This window comes from Vigna radiata, chromosome 7 (genome assembly GCF_000741045.1).
Source record: "Vigna radiata var. radiata cultivar VC1973A chromosome 7, Vradiata_ver6, whole genome shotgun sequence".
Taxonomy (NCBI): domain Eukaryota; kingdom Viridiplantae; phylum Streptophyta; class Magnoliopsida; order Fabales; family Fabaceae; genus Vigna; species Vigna radiata.
The window spans coordinates 11,120,478-11,135,170 of NC_028357.1; the positions used below are offsets into that span (position 1 = coordinate 11,120,478).

The 14,693-nt window shown below is 34.4% G+C and overlaps 1 protein-coding gene across 1 annotated transcript; it reads left to right on the forward strand.

The window, feature by feature from the left end:
* The first annotated feature begins 5,024 nt into the window (after window positions 1-5,024).
* LOC106768675 (TMV resistance protein N) lies at window positions 5,025-11,251 on the forward strand. The gene is made up of 5 exons (XM_014653936.2): window positions 5,025-5,631; window positions 6,080-7,193; window positions 7,821-8,234; window positions 8,525-10,126; window positions 10,456-11,251. Exons 1-5 carry the CDS (start codon window positions 5,153-5,155, stop codon window positions 11,017-11,019), a joined length of 4,173 nt encoding a protein of 1,390 aa, XP_014509422.1. The 5' UTR covers window positions 5,025-5,152; the 3' UTR covers window positions 11,020-11,251.
* Window positions 11,252-14,693: the final 3,442 nt, after the last annotated feature.

Below are 14,693 nucleotides of genomic sequence, written 5' to 3' on the forward strand. Positions count from 1 at the left end.
GGAAATAAATGGTCTTGATTGAATTAAATTAAAAAACATATTTTTCTCTTTAGGAAGAAATTGAATACAACAATCAATATATTATTTTTAATTATTTTAATTATTCCTTGCAATGATTGTCATAATGTTTATTCGAATTATTACCAAATAAAACAAAATTTCAAAAATATTCTAAAATTTCCTACATTAATGTTAATTGCTTATGGGCCTGCTGCACCATTTTTCNAAGAAAAATCAGGTGGAGCACATCTCCCATTTAATCACCATTCTTTTCTTTTCATTTTATTCACGTGCACCCCCTTTTTTTTTCTTTTTTTTTCTCTTTCTTTTTTTTTTGTTTTTGTTTTTCCTTTTTTTTTCTTCTTTTGTTTTTTTTTTCTTTTTCTCTTTTATTCCTTTTCTCTTTTTTTTATCTCTTTTTTCCTCTTCTTCCCCTTTTTTTATTTCTCTTTTTTTTTTCGTTTTTCATGTTCTTTTTTTCTTTTCTTTTTCCTTTTTTTTTTCTTCTTTTTTTCTTTTTATTATTTTTTTTTATATTATTTTTTTGCTTTTTTTTCTTTTTTTTAAAAAAACTAAGTAAATATTAAAATAACAAAAAATAAAAATAAAATAAATAAGACAACAATAAAGATCAAGTTCTATTATTTAGTCACCCGGACGAAATTGGGTGTTGACACCAACTAAAGTGCACATCAAAGTGCATCAGCCACACACTGTTTCATCATACACATTAAATTAAATCATATCATCCAAAAGGATAAAGATAAATTAAACACAATTTATGTGCACTGTCTTAATTTCATCTTGTATGACTTTTTTAATCAAAACTGAACTCTTAACTAGATAATTCACTTATATTGTGAAAATTGTGACTTCATTCTTAATTAGTGTCGTGTTTTCAAATCTTTATATGGATAGTAAAAAACAAAAAACTAATATTTGTTGTCGATTCAAAGTTTTATGTAGAAATGTATAAAAATAGAAAGGAGACACAAAGTGCTTGTTTTATCATTATAAATGAAAGTGAAAGGTGAAACCAGAAGAAACAAGGCCTAAAGTTTTGTCAATGGTGTAGGCTTAAAGCAGAATGTAGGAGACTTGAAAGTTGAAACTGAAAGAAAGAATCAAACTAATTTATGTTATTACAATCCAATAACATCACTAAAACAAATACTCTCAAGTGAATAAATACGCTCATACCATAATTTATCCAATATCAATCACACAACAAAATTTTTAGAATTAAGAGACATCAAACTCAACCATCGAAAATAGAATCAAAAGCTAAAAAAAGTTTAGCTCCTCATACACGATTTGAAACTTCTCCCAATAAAACCCATGAATTGAAACCCTTGAATCAAATCGAACACATAATTTTTCATTAATGAAAACGAAAAGACTAAGCTAATTATTGAAAGCGCCATAACATATTACCGGCAGACATTATACAATTGATTCCGTGTTTCCATAAAACGATTGCAACCCAATAACTTCTAATCAATAATCGACCAAAAAACATAGACTTTCTGCACGTCCAAAATCCAATCTTTCACCAATATCACCCACACAAAGTTCATGCCCGAAACAAACTCCAAAAGAAGAAAAAATAAATCAAGTTTCTTTTACAAGTATTAAAATTGAAAAATAAAAAATAAATAAAAAAGGATCGAATAGAAACTGAATTTGAAGAAAAGAGGGAGAATACATACCCGAGAAAGAATGTTATGAGCGAGGGCAAGAATCTGCCATCCAAATCAACAAGAAAAACCCTTCCCGTGTCAACCTCACTCTCTTATAACCCACACAACACAAACCACCAACGATAACAACAAAATTGGCTCTGCAGTACACCCCAAACGCACAATCGAACGACGAAACAGCGTTGGTGCTTTGAAACGGCAGAACGGTGGCGGACAAGGATCCAGTGAACGACGTAAGTCCAATGAACTGTGCAAAGTGGATGAATGACTGGTTCTGCGAAAGGGGATCTATGGGTGGGAGAACGTTCTCTCGACTTCTCTAGTACAAACGAGCTTTCAATTTTTGAAACCCAAAATGAAGCCCGCCAAATGAAAACCCAACAACTTCATCGCCTTTCCATTTCCACGTCATTTTCAAGTTTTTAAAATTTTTTCCACTTGGACCAATAGCAAGATGACACATGGTGGTGTTAAAAATTTATCATCTTTTGGATGTCAAAGAATCATTACTCTTAAAATAATAAGCTCGATTCCATGGTTGAAGAAACAGAATTGGAAGCAAGACGCCTACTTTTCACAAGAACAAGATATGGACATGGATATGGGCTTTTCTTCATTTTAAAACTGGACAAAATTTAGGTACATTACTTTAAGTGCTTTTGATATTGTTCTTTAATCAAAATTAGAATTTCATTTCAGTATCATCTGCCATAAAGGTTGAATTTAAATGTTGGTACTAATTAGAAATTCTAATTTTGAATCAAAAACAAATCTAAAATCTCTTTAAGTATTGTGATTTTTATATGAAGATGTATAAGTTGTGTGCTACAAGGGAGAGTTATGCTTCCGGCAATACATTGCAATTTTGGGTTATTCTATGAAAGTTTTGAAACTACCAAGTGTTACTCTTTAGTGTAAAGAAGGATAGAGCTTCTTTTGATACTACCTTTTTTTATCAACATTCATTTGATACTGTTTTTCATATTAAAGTATTATATTAAAATAATATAAATAAAAATGTTATATTAAAATAATAATTTATGAAGTTATAAATTGAATGTAAGAGAAAAGTTTAAGTGTGAAATGTCATGACTCTATAATAATTTATAATAATACCTGACATTAACAACGAAGTTTTTTGTAAAATAATAAAACTGTAAATAATTATAAATGAACATGAAAACTGATAATGAAGATGAGTAGGTGTTACTAATGTAGTATACTCCTGCAGTAACGGAAATAAAGTCCAATGTTGAGTGATTGACAGTAAAAGCAATGTGTGTAATTTGTGAAGCATTCCATGTTGGGGTTACATAGAAGTATTAGTCTATGGTGTTCCACGTCAACACATCAAAGGACAAGAAATAAAAAAACGTAAAATAAGAAAATTTAGTAAACTACTCGGTGTATATTCAATTATTTTACTATAGCTAATAAACTAAGAAAAACTGTCACATTACCCTATTAGTTTAGTAAAAATATATTTTTCTTTCCACCGGCCTGTGTGGTGACATATTTTCAATCATTTGAAAAACTAAATCTAAGGCAAAAAGACTCAGGTTTCTTCTAAATCTAACTCTTCCAGTTTCTAGTTGCAATTTTTCTATGTGGAAATGTGACTAANATTTCTGTTATAATGTTTTGACTAACCAAATATGTAACAAAATAATATTAATTATTGAACTATGGAGTTGGTGTCATATTACTATTATTATATTCTACGTAATGGGTAATTCTAAATGTTTTGGTATCTTTCATGATATATATGCACGCATAGAATTTTTCAACTTTTGAGTGCTTGGGCAGATTGTCCTAAATAACTTAAAATAATTAAAAAATTGTGTCTTCCTTTTCAAAACCGCAAATTTTTTTTTGGTGGGTTTGGCAATGGAATTCTATCCCTCAAACAAACTCTTTCCTACCGTGCCAGGAATCGCATAAAACCAATTGAAATCAATTGATAGTACAATTCATCACAAGCAATCAGATATCAGGCAGATAGTATCTATGAAATCAGGTTAGCTCCCATACTTGCTTTTGGTTCCTCTTTGCAAAGGGGTGGTGGAGAAGAAAGGGTGCGGCAGAGAGGTATAGGCGTCAATGTAGAATGGCATGTGGAGGAATGGCTGAGTCAATGTGGAGACTGACAGAGGAAAGCTCGAACACTCACGGCGGAGACGGAGGCGATTCGAGAGTTTGTTTCAGAAATTGATCGCGTAGAAGATGAAATTGTTCAAAGTTTTTTTTAACCTGATTAAATCATACTACCGCGGTTCAAATTAAAACCGCTATCATATTATGGAATAGGTCGCGGTTGTGCGGGGAACTACGACCTATTCTCATTAAAACAAAATAAAGATTAAAATGAAACGACAATTTTGAAAATTTTGGCCAAACTTTATGCTGCGGGTGCTAACAGAACTGCGGCCTATTCCCCTGCAAACTTCTGACATTGAGCCCTGCAATAAATTTGCAGGGGAATAGGCCGCGGTTGCTAGCAGAATCGCGGCCTATTCCCCCTGCAACTTCTGAAATTCTTCTCGTTGTCAGTCCCTGAAATAAATTTGCAGGGGAATAAGCCGCGATTCTGCTAGCAACCGCGATCTATTCCCATGCAAATTTATTGTACGACTGACTAGTGGGGAATGTCAGAAGTTTGCAGGGAAATAGGTCGTGGTTGCTAGCAGAACCGCGACTTATTCCCCCAACAATTTATTGTTTTCTGACGTGGCATCAAAGATAGAAGTCTGACGAGGAATAGGTCGCGGTTCTCAGAGCAACCACGACCTATAAGTTCGTTTTATTTTCAAAAATGCCGCAGTATTATGTTTTTTACTAGTACATGAACCACTTTGCTTTCAAGATGAATCAACAATTGAATTAAATACGTCATCCAAAACGTTACAACTCATCAAATATTTGACAACTGGACAGTTTTACCGTTGGCAAAATTAATACCGTAAACAAAAAGGACTAAGTTCCACCTTTTTTGTAAAAATTAAGACTTTAGTGAACTTTATAAAAAAGAAATAACCACTTTTAATAGACCATACAAAAACAAAAATACCAAAATAGGTATTAATCCTAAAAAGTTTAACCTTCACACTCATTTTTAATGCTTAGAAACATGTAGACAGAGTAGAGACTCCAACTTAACATCCCTTTGAATTTGGGTCATTTGACAGTCAACGAGCGTTAAAGTAGAAGAAAAAAAGTTTCACCGCTTACAAGTTAATTCTCAGTGCTGTCTTTTTCAACATCACAACCCCACTAAAACTACCTATATCCAATCAAATTCAGTTATTTATTGTTAAGTAGAAAAAATATGCATTATCTCCTTAGGACTGAAGAAATTACAGACATGCAGACTCGCCAGCATAATATTCAACGCCAAAACATGGATAATTGTGGGCAGAGTAAGGAAGTGTAAGATTGGAACGATCATACCACACATGTCGCCGGAAAGAGACGTCATATCCGCCACGCCGGGAGCGTTCCGGCTACGGTGGGACGTGTTCTTGAGCTTCAGAGGCACCGACACGCGCGGCACTATCACGAAAGGTCTGTACAAGAGTCTGCAGGGGCGTGGGGTTCGCGTGTTCCTGGACGACGAGGGGTTGGAGCGTGGGGAAGCGGTAGCGAATGGGCTGATGGAGGGAATTGATGACTCTGCAGCGTTCATTGTCATCATATCTGAAAACTACGCTTCTTCACACTGGTGTCTGGAGGAACTCACCAAGATTTGCGACACCGGTAGACTCCTCTTGCCCGTTTTCTACCGGGTTGACCCCTCGCAGGTCCGACACGTATCGGGTCCCTTCGGATCGGGTTTCGAATCGCATGAAAAAAGGTTTGAGAAAAATACGGTTTCAAAATGGAAGGAAGCGTTGAAGAAAGTTGGTGGAGTTGCTGGTTGGGTTTTTAATCACAGGTGTCTGCGTTTCTCTCTTTTTCAATTTTAAATGCAATTACGCTAAAAAACGTGGTTTTTTTTTTCTTTTATTGAAGAAAGTGAGATACATGATTCTTACATGACGTTCAACGTTTTCTAAATTTGTTTATAACTTTTGCTAATAAAAAGATTGACTGCGGGAACACCTTGCCGTCGTGTACAAGAACTGAAAGAATGAGTTTTGCAAAGAAAAAATTACATTTTATGAAAATTTAACTGACTCGTGTTGAAAATAGGGTGTGTTGCGGTTTTCAAATAATATATTAAGAAGGTTAATGTAATAAACAGAAAAATAAAGGGAAATTTGACTAAACATGAGGAGTCTCGGGATAATTTGGTTTCTATAATAATATGAAACAATTTAATTAGAAGGTGGAGTTATTCCTTCTTGTGATGTGAATGCTGTGTAGTTATTGATTTGTTACAGTGAGGAAGATGATCTGATTCAGCGTTTGGTGCGAAGGGTGTTGAAAGAGTTGAGTAACACTCCTATGAGTGTGCCTGAGTTTGCAGTGGGACTTGATGAACGTGTTGAGAAGGTGATGGAGGTTTTGCAAGTTCAATCCAATGGTGTCAAGGTTTTGGGGTTGTATGGGATGGGTGGGGTTGGTAAGACAACCCTGGCCAAGGCCCTTTTCAATGCCCTTGTTAACCGTTTTCAGCACCGTTGCTTCATTTCCGACGTTAGACAAGTTTCATCAAAACACGATGGTTTGGTTTCCCTTCAAAGCAAAATCATTAAAGACCTTTTTCCTGGAGAAGGATCTCCCTCCATCGGTAATGTCAATGTTGGTATTTCTGCTATCAAAGGGAGAGTTAGTGAGAATCGAGTTTTACTAGTCTTGGATGATGTCGATGAAGTGAAGCAGCTTGATGCTTTGATTGGTAATAGGGAATGGTTTTACGATGGAAGCTGTGTGATAATCACAACACGGGATACAAAAGTTCTAACTCAGAATCATGTGACTGTGTCGTATGAAGTTAGAGAGTTATTGTATGGTTCTGAAGCTCGAGAGTTATTCAGTTATCATGCACTGAGAAGAAGTGCACCACCAGAAAATCTTCAGAGTCTATCAGAGGAGATAATATCCCTGACGGGAGGAATGCCTTTGGCTCTGGAAGTGTTTGGTTCGTTTTTGTTTGGTAAGAGGAGGGAGGAGGAATGGGAGGATGCTGTGAAGAAGCTAAGGCTAATTCGCCCTCACCATCTTCAGGATGTGTTGAAGATAAGTTACGATGCTTTAGATGAAGAAGAGAAGTGTATATTCCTTGATATTGCTTGTTTGTTTGTTCAAATGGAAATGAAGCGTGATGGTGTGATTGATGTGTTAAGAGGTTGTGGTTTTAGGGGTGAGATTGCTATCACGGTACTGGTGCAGAAGTGCTTGATGAAAATCACTCCGGATAATACTGTGTGGATGCATGATCAAATTAGAGACATGGGAAGGCAAATAGTCATGGATGAAAGCTTTGTGGATCCTGGTTCGCGTAGTAGACTGTGGGATCGAGCTCAAATCATGACTGTGTTGAAGGGTCACAAGGTCATGATTATTATATTGCATTACACCTTGTCTCACACGACTTTGTTTGATTATTGTCTAGAAACTATATTCTATTTGTATGACGTTAAGTGCCACAGGACTAAAATATTTGCATAAATATAGAAAGCTTTAAACTAGCAGAGTCCAAAATCATTTTTCAATCTTTATTCAAAAGGTGGCTGGAGAATGGGAAAGACAAATAAGTATAAACAAAAGACATAATACTAATAGACAAATGGGCTTTTTCAGTAATGAGATGCTGCTTGATTATAAAAAAAAAAAATATGATCTTTTGTTCAACACCTTTTTATGATTTGTTTCCTTTGATTTTTTAGAATATTTTGTAAAGACGCATGTAATATAACAAAGTGAGAGATAGATATAGCACACATTGCTATTCATGGCCTACCAAAACAAAAAAATTGTCTAATGTTGTGTCATTTTTTATGTTTGAGGTTATAGAACTGAGATTTGCATCCTTTGGTGTATTTTATGTAATACCTACGCGTCCTTGTTTGACTAATATATGAATAATGTTTGATGTGCATGTTATTTGTAGATTGGAACATTTCAATACGTAAATTTGATTAAGGGTATGATATTTTAATCTGCTATATTTGAATGCAGGGAACTAGATGCGTTCAAGGGATTGTACTCGATTTTGAGGAAGAAAGAATTTATAAGGGAAAGGTCGGATCAGTTTTTCCGAAGAAGTTTCAATGGAGACCAAGTTTAAGAAATATATCATGTTACATCAAACAATGCCTTAATAAGAATCATCCTGAACCTCAAGCAGAGGAAAACACAGAGTTTGTACTTCACACGAAATCCTTTGAACCAATGGTTAATCTGAGACAGCTTCAGATCAACAATCTGAAATTACAGGGCAAGTTTCTTCCATCTGAACTGAAGTGGCTACAATGGCAAGGGTGCCCTTTAGAACGCATGCCTTTGAAATCTTGGCCAGGAGAACTGGCTGTCCTTGATCTCCAAAACAGCAAGAAAATGAAAACCTTGTGGGGATGGAATGGTTACAACAAGGTGTGCTTTAGCTTTTCTTGACACTTATTTTCTTTACACAATTCTTATAATCATTTATGATAAGAAGAGAATTACACATGTCAAACCACTTAATGAAACATTACTTTCAAAAATCTATTTTAAAGATTCTTATTATAAAAACACTTGCCTAAAATTGAAGTGTTCATATAATTTTGTTATTATTATACATACATCATAAGATTCTTTCGAAACTATCGTAGACGTGTTTCCCTTTCTTGTGCTTCACTATACATATAAATAACATGGTGCAACATGACAATGCTTAGCAGGTGCCACAGAAGTTAATGGTCTTGAACCTCTCCAACTGCATCCAACTCACTGCTATACCTGATTTATCTGGGTGTCAATGTCTAGAGAAGATTGATTTGGAGAACTGCATTAATCTAACTAAGATTCATGAATCAATTGGTAGTTTGAGTACCTTGCGTAGTTTAAATTTAACGCGTTGTTCAAGCCTTATCAACCTTCCCATTGATGTCTCGGGGCTAAAACAACTGGAGAGTCTTTTTCTTTCTGGCTGCTCCAAGTTAAAATCTTTGCCAGAAAACATTGGAATCCTGAAATCCTTGAAAGCACTTCATGCTAATGACACTGCTATAGCAGAGTTGCCCCTGTCCATTTTTCGCCTCACGAAGCTTGAGCAGCTTGTTTTAGAACGTTGCCAATATTTGAGAAGGCTACCTAATTCTCTAGGACACCTATGTTCTTTGCAAGAATTATCTCTATATCAATCTGGGTTGGAAGAATTACCTGAGTCTGTGGGATCGTTAAATAACCTGGAGACACTCAATTTGAGGGGGTGTGAATCTCTCACTGTTATTCCTGATTCTGTAGGGAATCTCATGTCATTGACAGAACTTCTGGTTGATAGAACTGCAATTAAGGAACTTCCTACAACTGTTGGTTCTTTATCTTACCTGAGGGAATTATCAGTTGGAAACTGTAAACTTCTCACCCAATTGCCGAATTCAATTAAAACGCTGGCCTCAGTTGTGGAACTTCAGTTAGATGGAACAGCCATCACAAATTTGCCAGATGAGATTGGAGAGATGAAGCTACTGAGGATACTTAACTTGATGAATTGTAAAAATCTTGAATACTTACCAGAATCTATTGGCCACCTAGCATCTCTTACTACATTGAACACGGTCAATGGAAATATCAAAGAATTGCCAGAATCCACTGGACGGCTGGAAAATCTTGTCGACTTAAGATTGAACAAATGCAGAATGCTCAGAAAGCTTCCAGCTTCTATAGGAGATTTGAAATCTCTATATCACATTTTCATGGAGGAAACATCTGTGTCAAGCTTACCTGAAAGCTTTGGGATGCTGTCAAGCTTGAGAACATTGAAAATGGCAAAGAGGCCTGAATTATATACCAATGAAGGTAGCTTCCTTGCAGAACCTGAAGAGAACCATAGCCCTTTTGTACTAACATCTTCCTTCTGCAATCTGACCTTGTTAACTGAGCTTGATGCCCGTGCAAGGAAAATATCTGGGAAAATTCCTGATGAATTTGAGAAGTTGTCACTATTGGAGACTTTGAAATTAGACAGGAATGATTTTCACAGCCTGCCTTCCAGTTTGAAGGGCCTTTCTATCCTCAAAGTCCTTTCACTGTCAAACTGCACTCAGCTGAACTCTCTCCCCTCACTTCCTTCAAACCTGATTAAGCTGAATGCTCAAAACTGTTCTTTATTAGAAACTATCCATGACATGTCAAATTTAGAGAGCCTGCAGGAGTTGAATCTCACAAACTGTGTAAAAGTGGGGGATATTCCGGGTCTTGAAAGCTTGAAGTCCTTAAGAAGGATGTACCTGAGTGGTTGCATTGCATGCTCCTCACAAATACGAAAGAGACTTTCGAAGGTTGTTCATCCCTTTCCTATTCATCATCAACCTTGCATCAATGGATAAATATATGCTTACAAAAATTTGAACAGTAGAAATATGATACTTTTTGGTTTTAGTCCCCTTTTGAACAAAACAAAATGTGACCTTAGATTTTCACTATCCTGACTAAAATGGAATAGAATAAAATATATTTTCTTTTCTTAATTTCTAAAAAGTAAATTAGTCAAAGGAATAGAAGATGTACATGGACTAATTGCAAAACATACATAAATTGAGAAAAATAAGGACCATTTAATTTCCTATTGCTTCTTATAGCTTCTAAACAACGAGTATTTATGTGACAGGTTGCACTCAGGAATTTACAGAACTTAAGCATGCCTGGAAGCAAATTACCTGAATGGTTTTCTGGGCAAACTGTGAGCTTTTCCAAGCGTAAAAATCTTGAGCTAAAGAGTATACTTGTTGGTGTTATTATTTCAATCAACCATAGCATTGACATACCCAACATGAAGAGAGATGATATGCCAGGCTTGATTGATGTTGAAGCAAATGTTCTCAAAGGGGGAAGAACTCTGTTTAAGACTGTGTTAAACATCTGTGGGGTGCCTAGAACAGATGATGAACACATGCACTTGTGTAGGTTCCATGATTACCATCAGCTGGTAGTCTTTCTAAAAGATGCTGATACATTTTCTGTGAGCAAGAGAAATCCACCTTTTGATACGGGGTTGGAATTAAGAAAATGTGGGGTCTATTTAATCTTTGAAGGAGATGATGATTATGATGGAGGGGAAGAATCATTGGACAAAGGCCTACAATCTGTCTCAGAAAAATTAGCCAATTTTTTCAGCACTCCTGAAGGTGGTGATCAGGTGAGTGTCAATGGAATTGGACATGCTGGAACTTGAGAAGCTTCTTTTCTTACTCCATTATTCTGATTGGGGTTGGTAAGAAAAGATTGATAAATAGCTCGACTGAGATTATGACTGCCTTTTAGTGGAAGAATTGCTCTTGTTTGTACATTTGCTTGAACATCAATCAAGCCAGGCATGTAATCTCTCTTGATGTAAGGCATGTCAATGTTTGATAAAATAGAAATTGTCCTTTTAAAATTTCCATTAGTTTCGACCATTACTCCTCTTAAATGTCAAAATGAATTATTATAAATATCTATAAAGTATTTTAAATTCTTTATACAAAGTATTTATTGTTCAAAAAAACCTTCTCATCCAAACACATCATAAAGGCATTTGATGGATGTAATTGTAAGGACTCAGTTTATATATTTAAGAGTAAAACTAGTTTAAAGAAGATAAAGTATGAATATTTTATTATTTAAGCTAAACAATTTATAAATAAAAAAAAAAGTTAATTATAAGAACTTCATTTCATAAAAAACACCATCTCTCTGAAAACACTTTTTTCTGTCTTCTCTTTTAAATTATAAAAGATTTGTTCATATCTTTCTTAAATCAAAGTCCACTTTAGTTAGATATTAGAGAGCAGAACATTTATGCCTGATCAGAAATCGCTTTTCAGGAAGTTTCTCTTTAACATTTTCTATTGAGTTGGTTTTAGAGGAAATGGTTACATGCCTAGGTGTATCCTAGATAGCCGACCGGCCCGTACCCGGCCATGAGAGGGTCCAGTCCGGCAAACGTCCACAGCCCACGAACCCCCATGCGGCTTGACGTTGTCGTGTCCACATGACTGTCGATAATCAAGGCCGGGCACAAATCCGCCCATAAGAAAAACTGAAGAATTCGCAAGGAGTTCGTCACTGCAAGGGTAGCCCGGCATCCTCCATGCTCATCATACTACTAGGACGCCCGGCACAGCAGTCACACCAAGCCGCCCGGTCAGTACGTCATTACGTCAAAAATAAAATAAATACCAAAGCCCGTGAACCTGTATATCGGGTAAACAGGGCGTCCCTACGAAACGCTCGCACAAGTAGGCCAAGTGGACGTCCGATCAAGGACATTGATATGGTAAATATCCATGGTTAAGGTAAAACTAAATTAACCTCAGCAGGCCAGTAATTGGGCCGTGATTAAGACTTTGCTAATCATGGGCCCATAAAGGAAATTATAAATAAGAGTCAAAGGTAAGAGGTAGGCAGACACATTTAATGCACATTTATTTCACTCTCTCTATCACTATCTTTGAGATAAAAAACTGAACATTGACTTGAGCGTCAGAGTGTCTTTAGCAGGTACCCGGCTGGACACTACATTGACTTAGACCCATACAGCAGAAACACTAGGTATATATGGCTTGCATGTGTTGTTTATAGGATAAAGATGAATCTTCATTAGCCAGATCATAAAAGTATGTTCAAATAATTGATTAGAGCTTTTGTGTACAAGTTTAACTTTCATGTGACAATGGTGGATTTAGGAACTTAAGCTTGACCAAATAAGCCTTAGCAGATTAAGGAAGTTAGTTAAGTTTTGATAGTACCTTAGGATGGATGATCTAGATGTGAAGGTGATATGGTCACAATAATTGATTTTATGCTTGTGTATTGCTTGAATGTTCTTAAAAGATTTGAGATAAATTGTTTAATTTAAACGAATGAATTCAAAATTAAATATTTGTTGTATGTTGAACGGTAAAAATAGAATATTTCAATTGAATTAAATTGATTCAAGTTGTTATTATTTTGAAACAAAATGATTTATGTTAGGAATAAAAATTTTAGTTTGAACCAATTGGATTACTGGTTATATTTTGCAGAATTTTTGAATCATGTAGCTAGTGGGTGAGCAAAACTCTCTCTTTATTTAATTGTTGCTTGGTGAATTAAATTTGTTGGACGAATTGTTTAAATAAAAATCCCTAGTGGTTTGACCTCTAGGCGAATCAATTCTGTTGGACGATATGTTTTTTTTTTTTTGAAAAATTCCTGGTTCGTGAATACTTTGTTTGCAGGTTGTCTAAAAGTTGTTAGGAGTGCCGATATCTTTGGCGGAGTGAATTATAACATGTGTTTAATTTACTGGACGAGCAAAGTGTTAATTAAATGAGTGTTTTTTAAACTTAAAAAAACATTTTAAATGTTTCTAATAGTTAATATTTGTTTACCTTTTATCATATTATTATATTGGGTTAATTATGTTTTTATGACGTAATTTTAAGTGAAAATTAGAATTAGTTCTTGTTTGAACTTTATATTAATTTAGTCTTTTATGTTTAGAACGGTATGAATTTAGTTGTTTTAACCAAATTTTGTTAATTTTTTTAAGTTTCAAATGTGATTCTTAATTAACATTAAAAGAAAAATGTGTCAAACAGTGTAAATAACCCAAATACTATCATGAAATGTGCTTCAAAGGTTAAATAAACTTAACAAAATTTGGTTAAAAAGACTAAATCCACACATTTCTAAAGTTGAGAAACTAAATTGGGTCAAAGTTTCGAAGAGAGACCAATTCTAATTTTCATATAAAGTTAAAGAACCAAAAACATATTTAACCCTATTATATATGATCAATATATTGTATTTGAATATTATTATAATGCAATAAACGATGAATTTCAATTATTTACATTCAAACTGAGTTAGATGTAATGATTGAATGAAAATCTATGATGGTATGGTTATGATATGACATGTGGTCTGTTGTAAACATAGTTATTTCCAGGGAGGTAGTACTTTGTTGAGACATTTAGATTGTGTATTGAAATTGAGATTTTGAAGAAGATGATTCCAACTCTACAGATATTGTCAAAGGATGTTCTTATGACCTAGTTTACAATGTGAGAAAGAACTCTTTGGTAGGTTATAGATATTTACCTTGTCATATCAGTAGACATAGCTCCTATTATGTAGTTTTATTATGGTGACAACTTAATGAAAATAGCCTAAGAGGTACATATTCCTGAGTCTAATTCAACGCATTTTCATAAGTAAAGTTAAATAGTTATGATGATGTCAATAACTTATGACATAAGAGGTATTAAATGGATGAGATTTATAAACTTGATTATGATAGATGTTTAATAGATGAATTGAAATTATATATCTTATGTGATTATAGTGTGTATGATTTAATACATACATATATGCAAATTTTTAAAACTCTAACATACCCTATTTTGTGTGATTGTGTTGTTTCTCCATCTGCGATGATGATCGTGCATTGCATCATACATGGATGTAGATGATGTTGCTCAAGTATAATCTCAACAATATTATATTTTATAGTTATTATTTCCTTTTCTTAAAATTATTATATGTAAATGTATGTATATATGAATAGATATTTAGATGTTTAGTAGTTAATGTAGGTTTTAGACAATAAATGTTACATTAATCATTTAAAAAAATAAATAAATAAGAACTTCAATAAAAAATAAAAAATAAAAAATAAAAGGTGATCCCATAATTTTAACCTCTTTTACCAATTTTTTTTTCTTTGATGAAACTCCTCATTAAACTTATCCCATTCTTCTTTTCCAGAGTTAAGAGTCAATAATAAATATATCATAATGCTCCTTCTATACGCATCGATATAGCCATCCGTGCAAAAAATGCTGATAGATGAATTGGATTTTCATTAAATGGATTGAATTTCTA

Bases quoted from the DNA above. Each gene is read 5' to 3' on its own strand.
- LOC106768675 (XM_014653936.2), top strand. From the start codon at position 5,153: ATGTCGCCGGAAAGAGACGTCATATCCGCCACGCCGGGAGCGTTCCGG. The intron at 5,632-6,079 runs GTGTCTGCGTTT...GATTTGTTACAG, and splicing joins GGTTGGGTTTTTAATCACAG to TGAGGAAGATGATCTGATTC. The intron at 8,235-8,524 runs GTGTGCTTTAGC...AATGCTTAGCAG, and splicing joins GATGGAATGGTTACAACAAG to GTGCCACAGAAGTTAATGGT.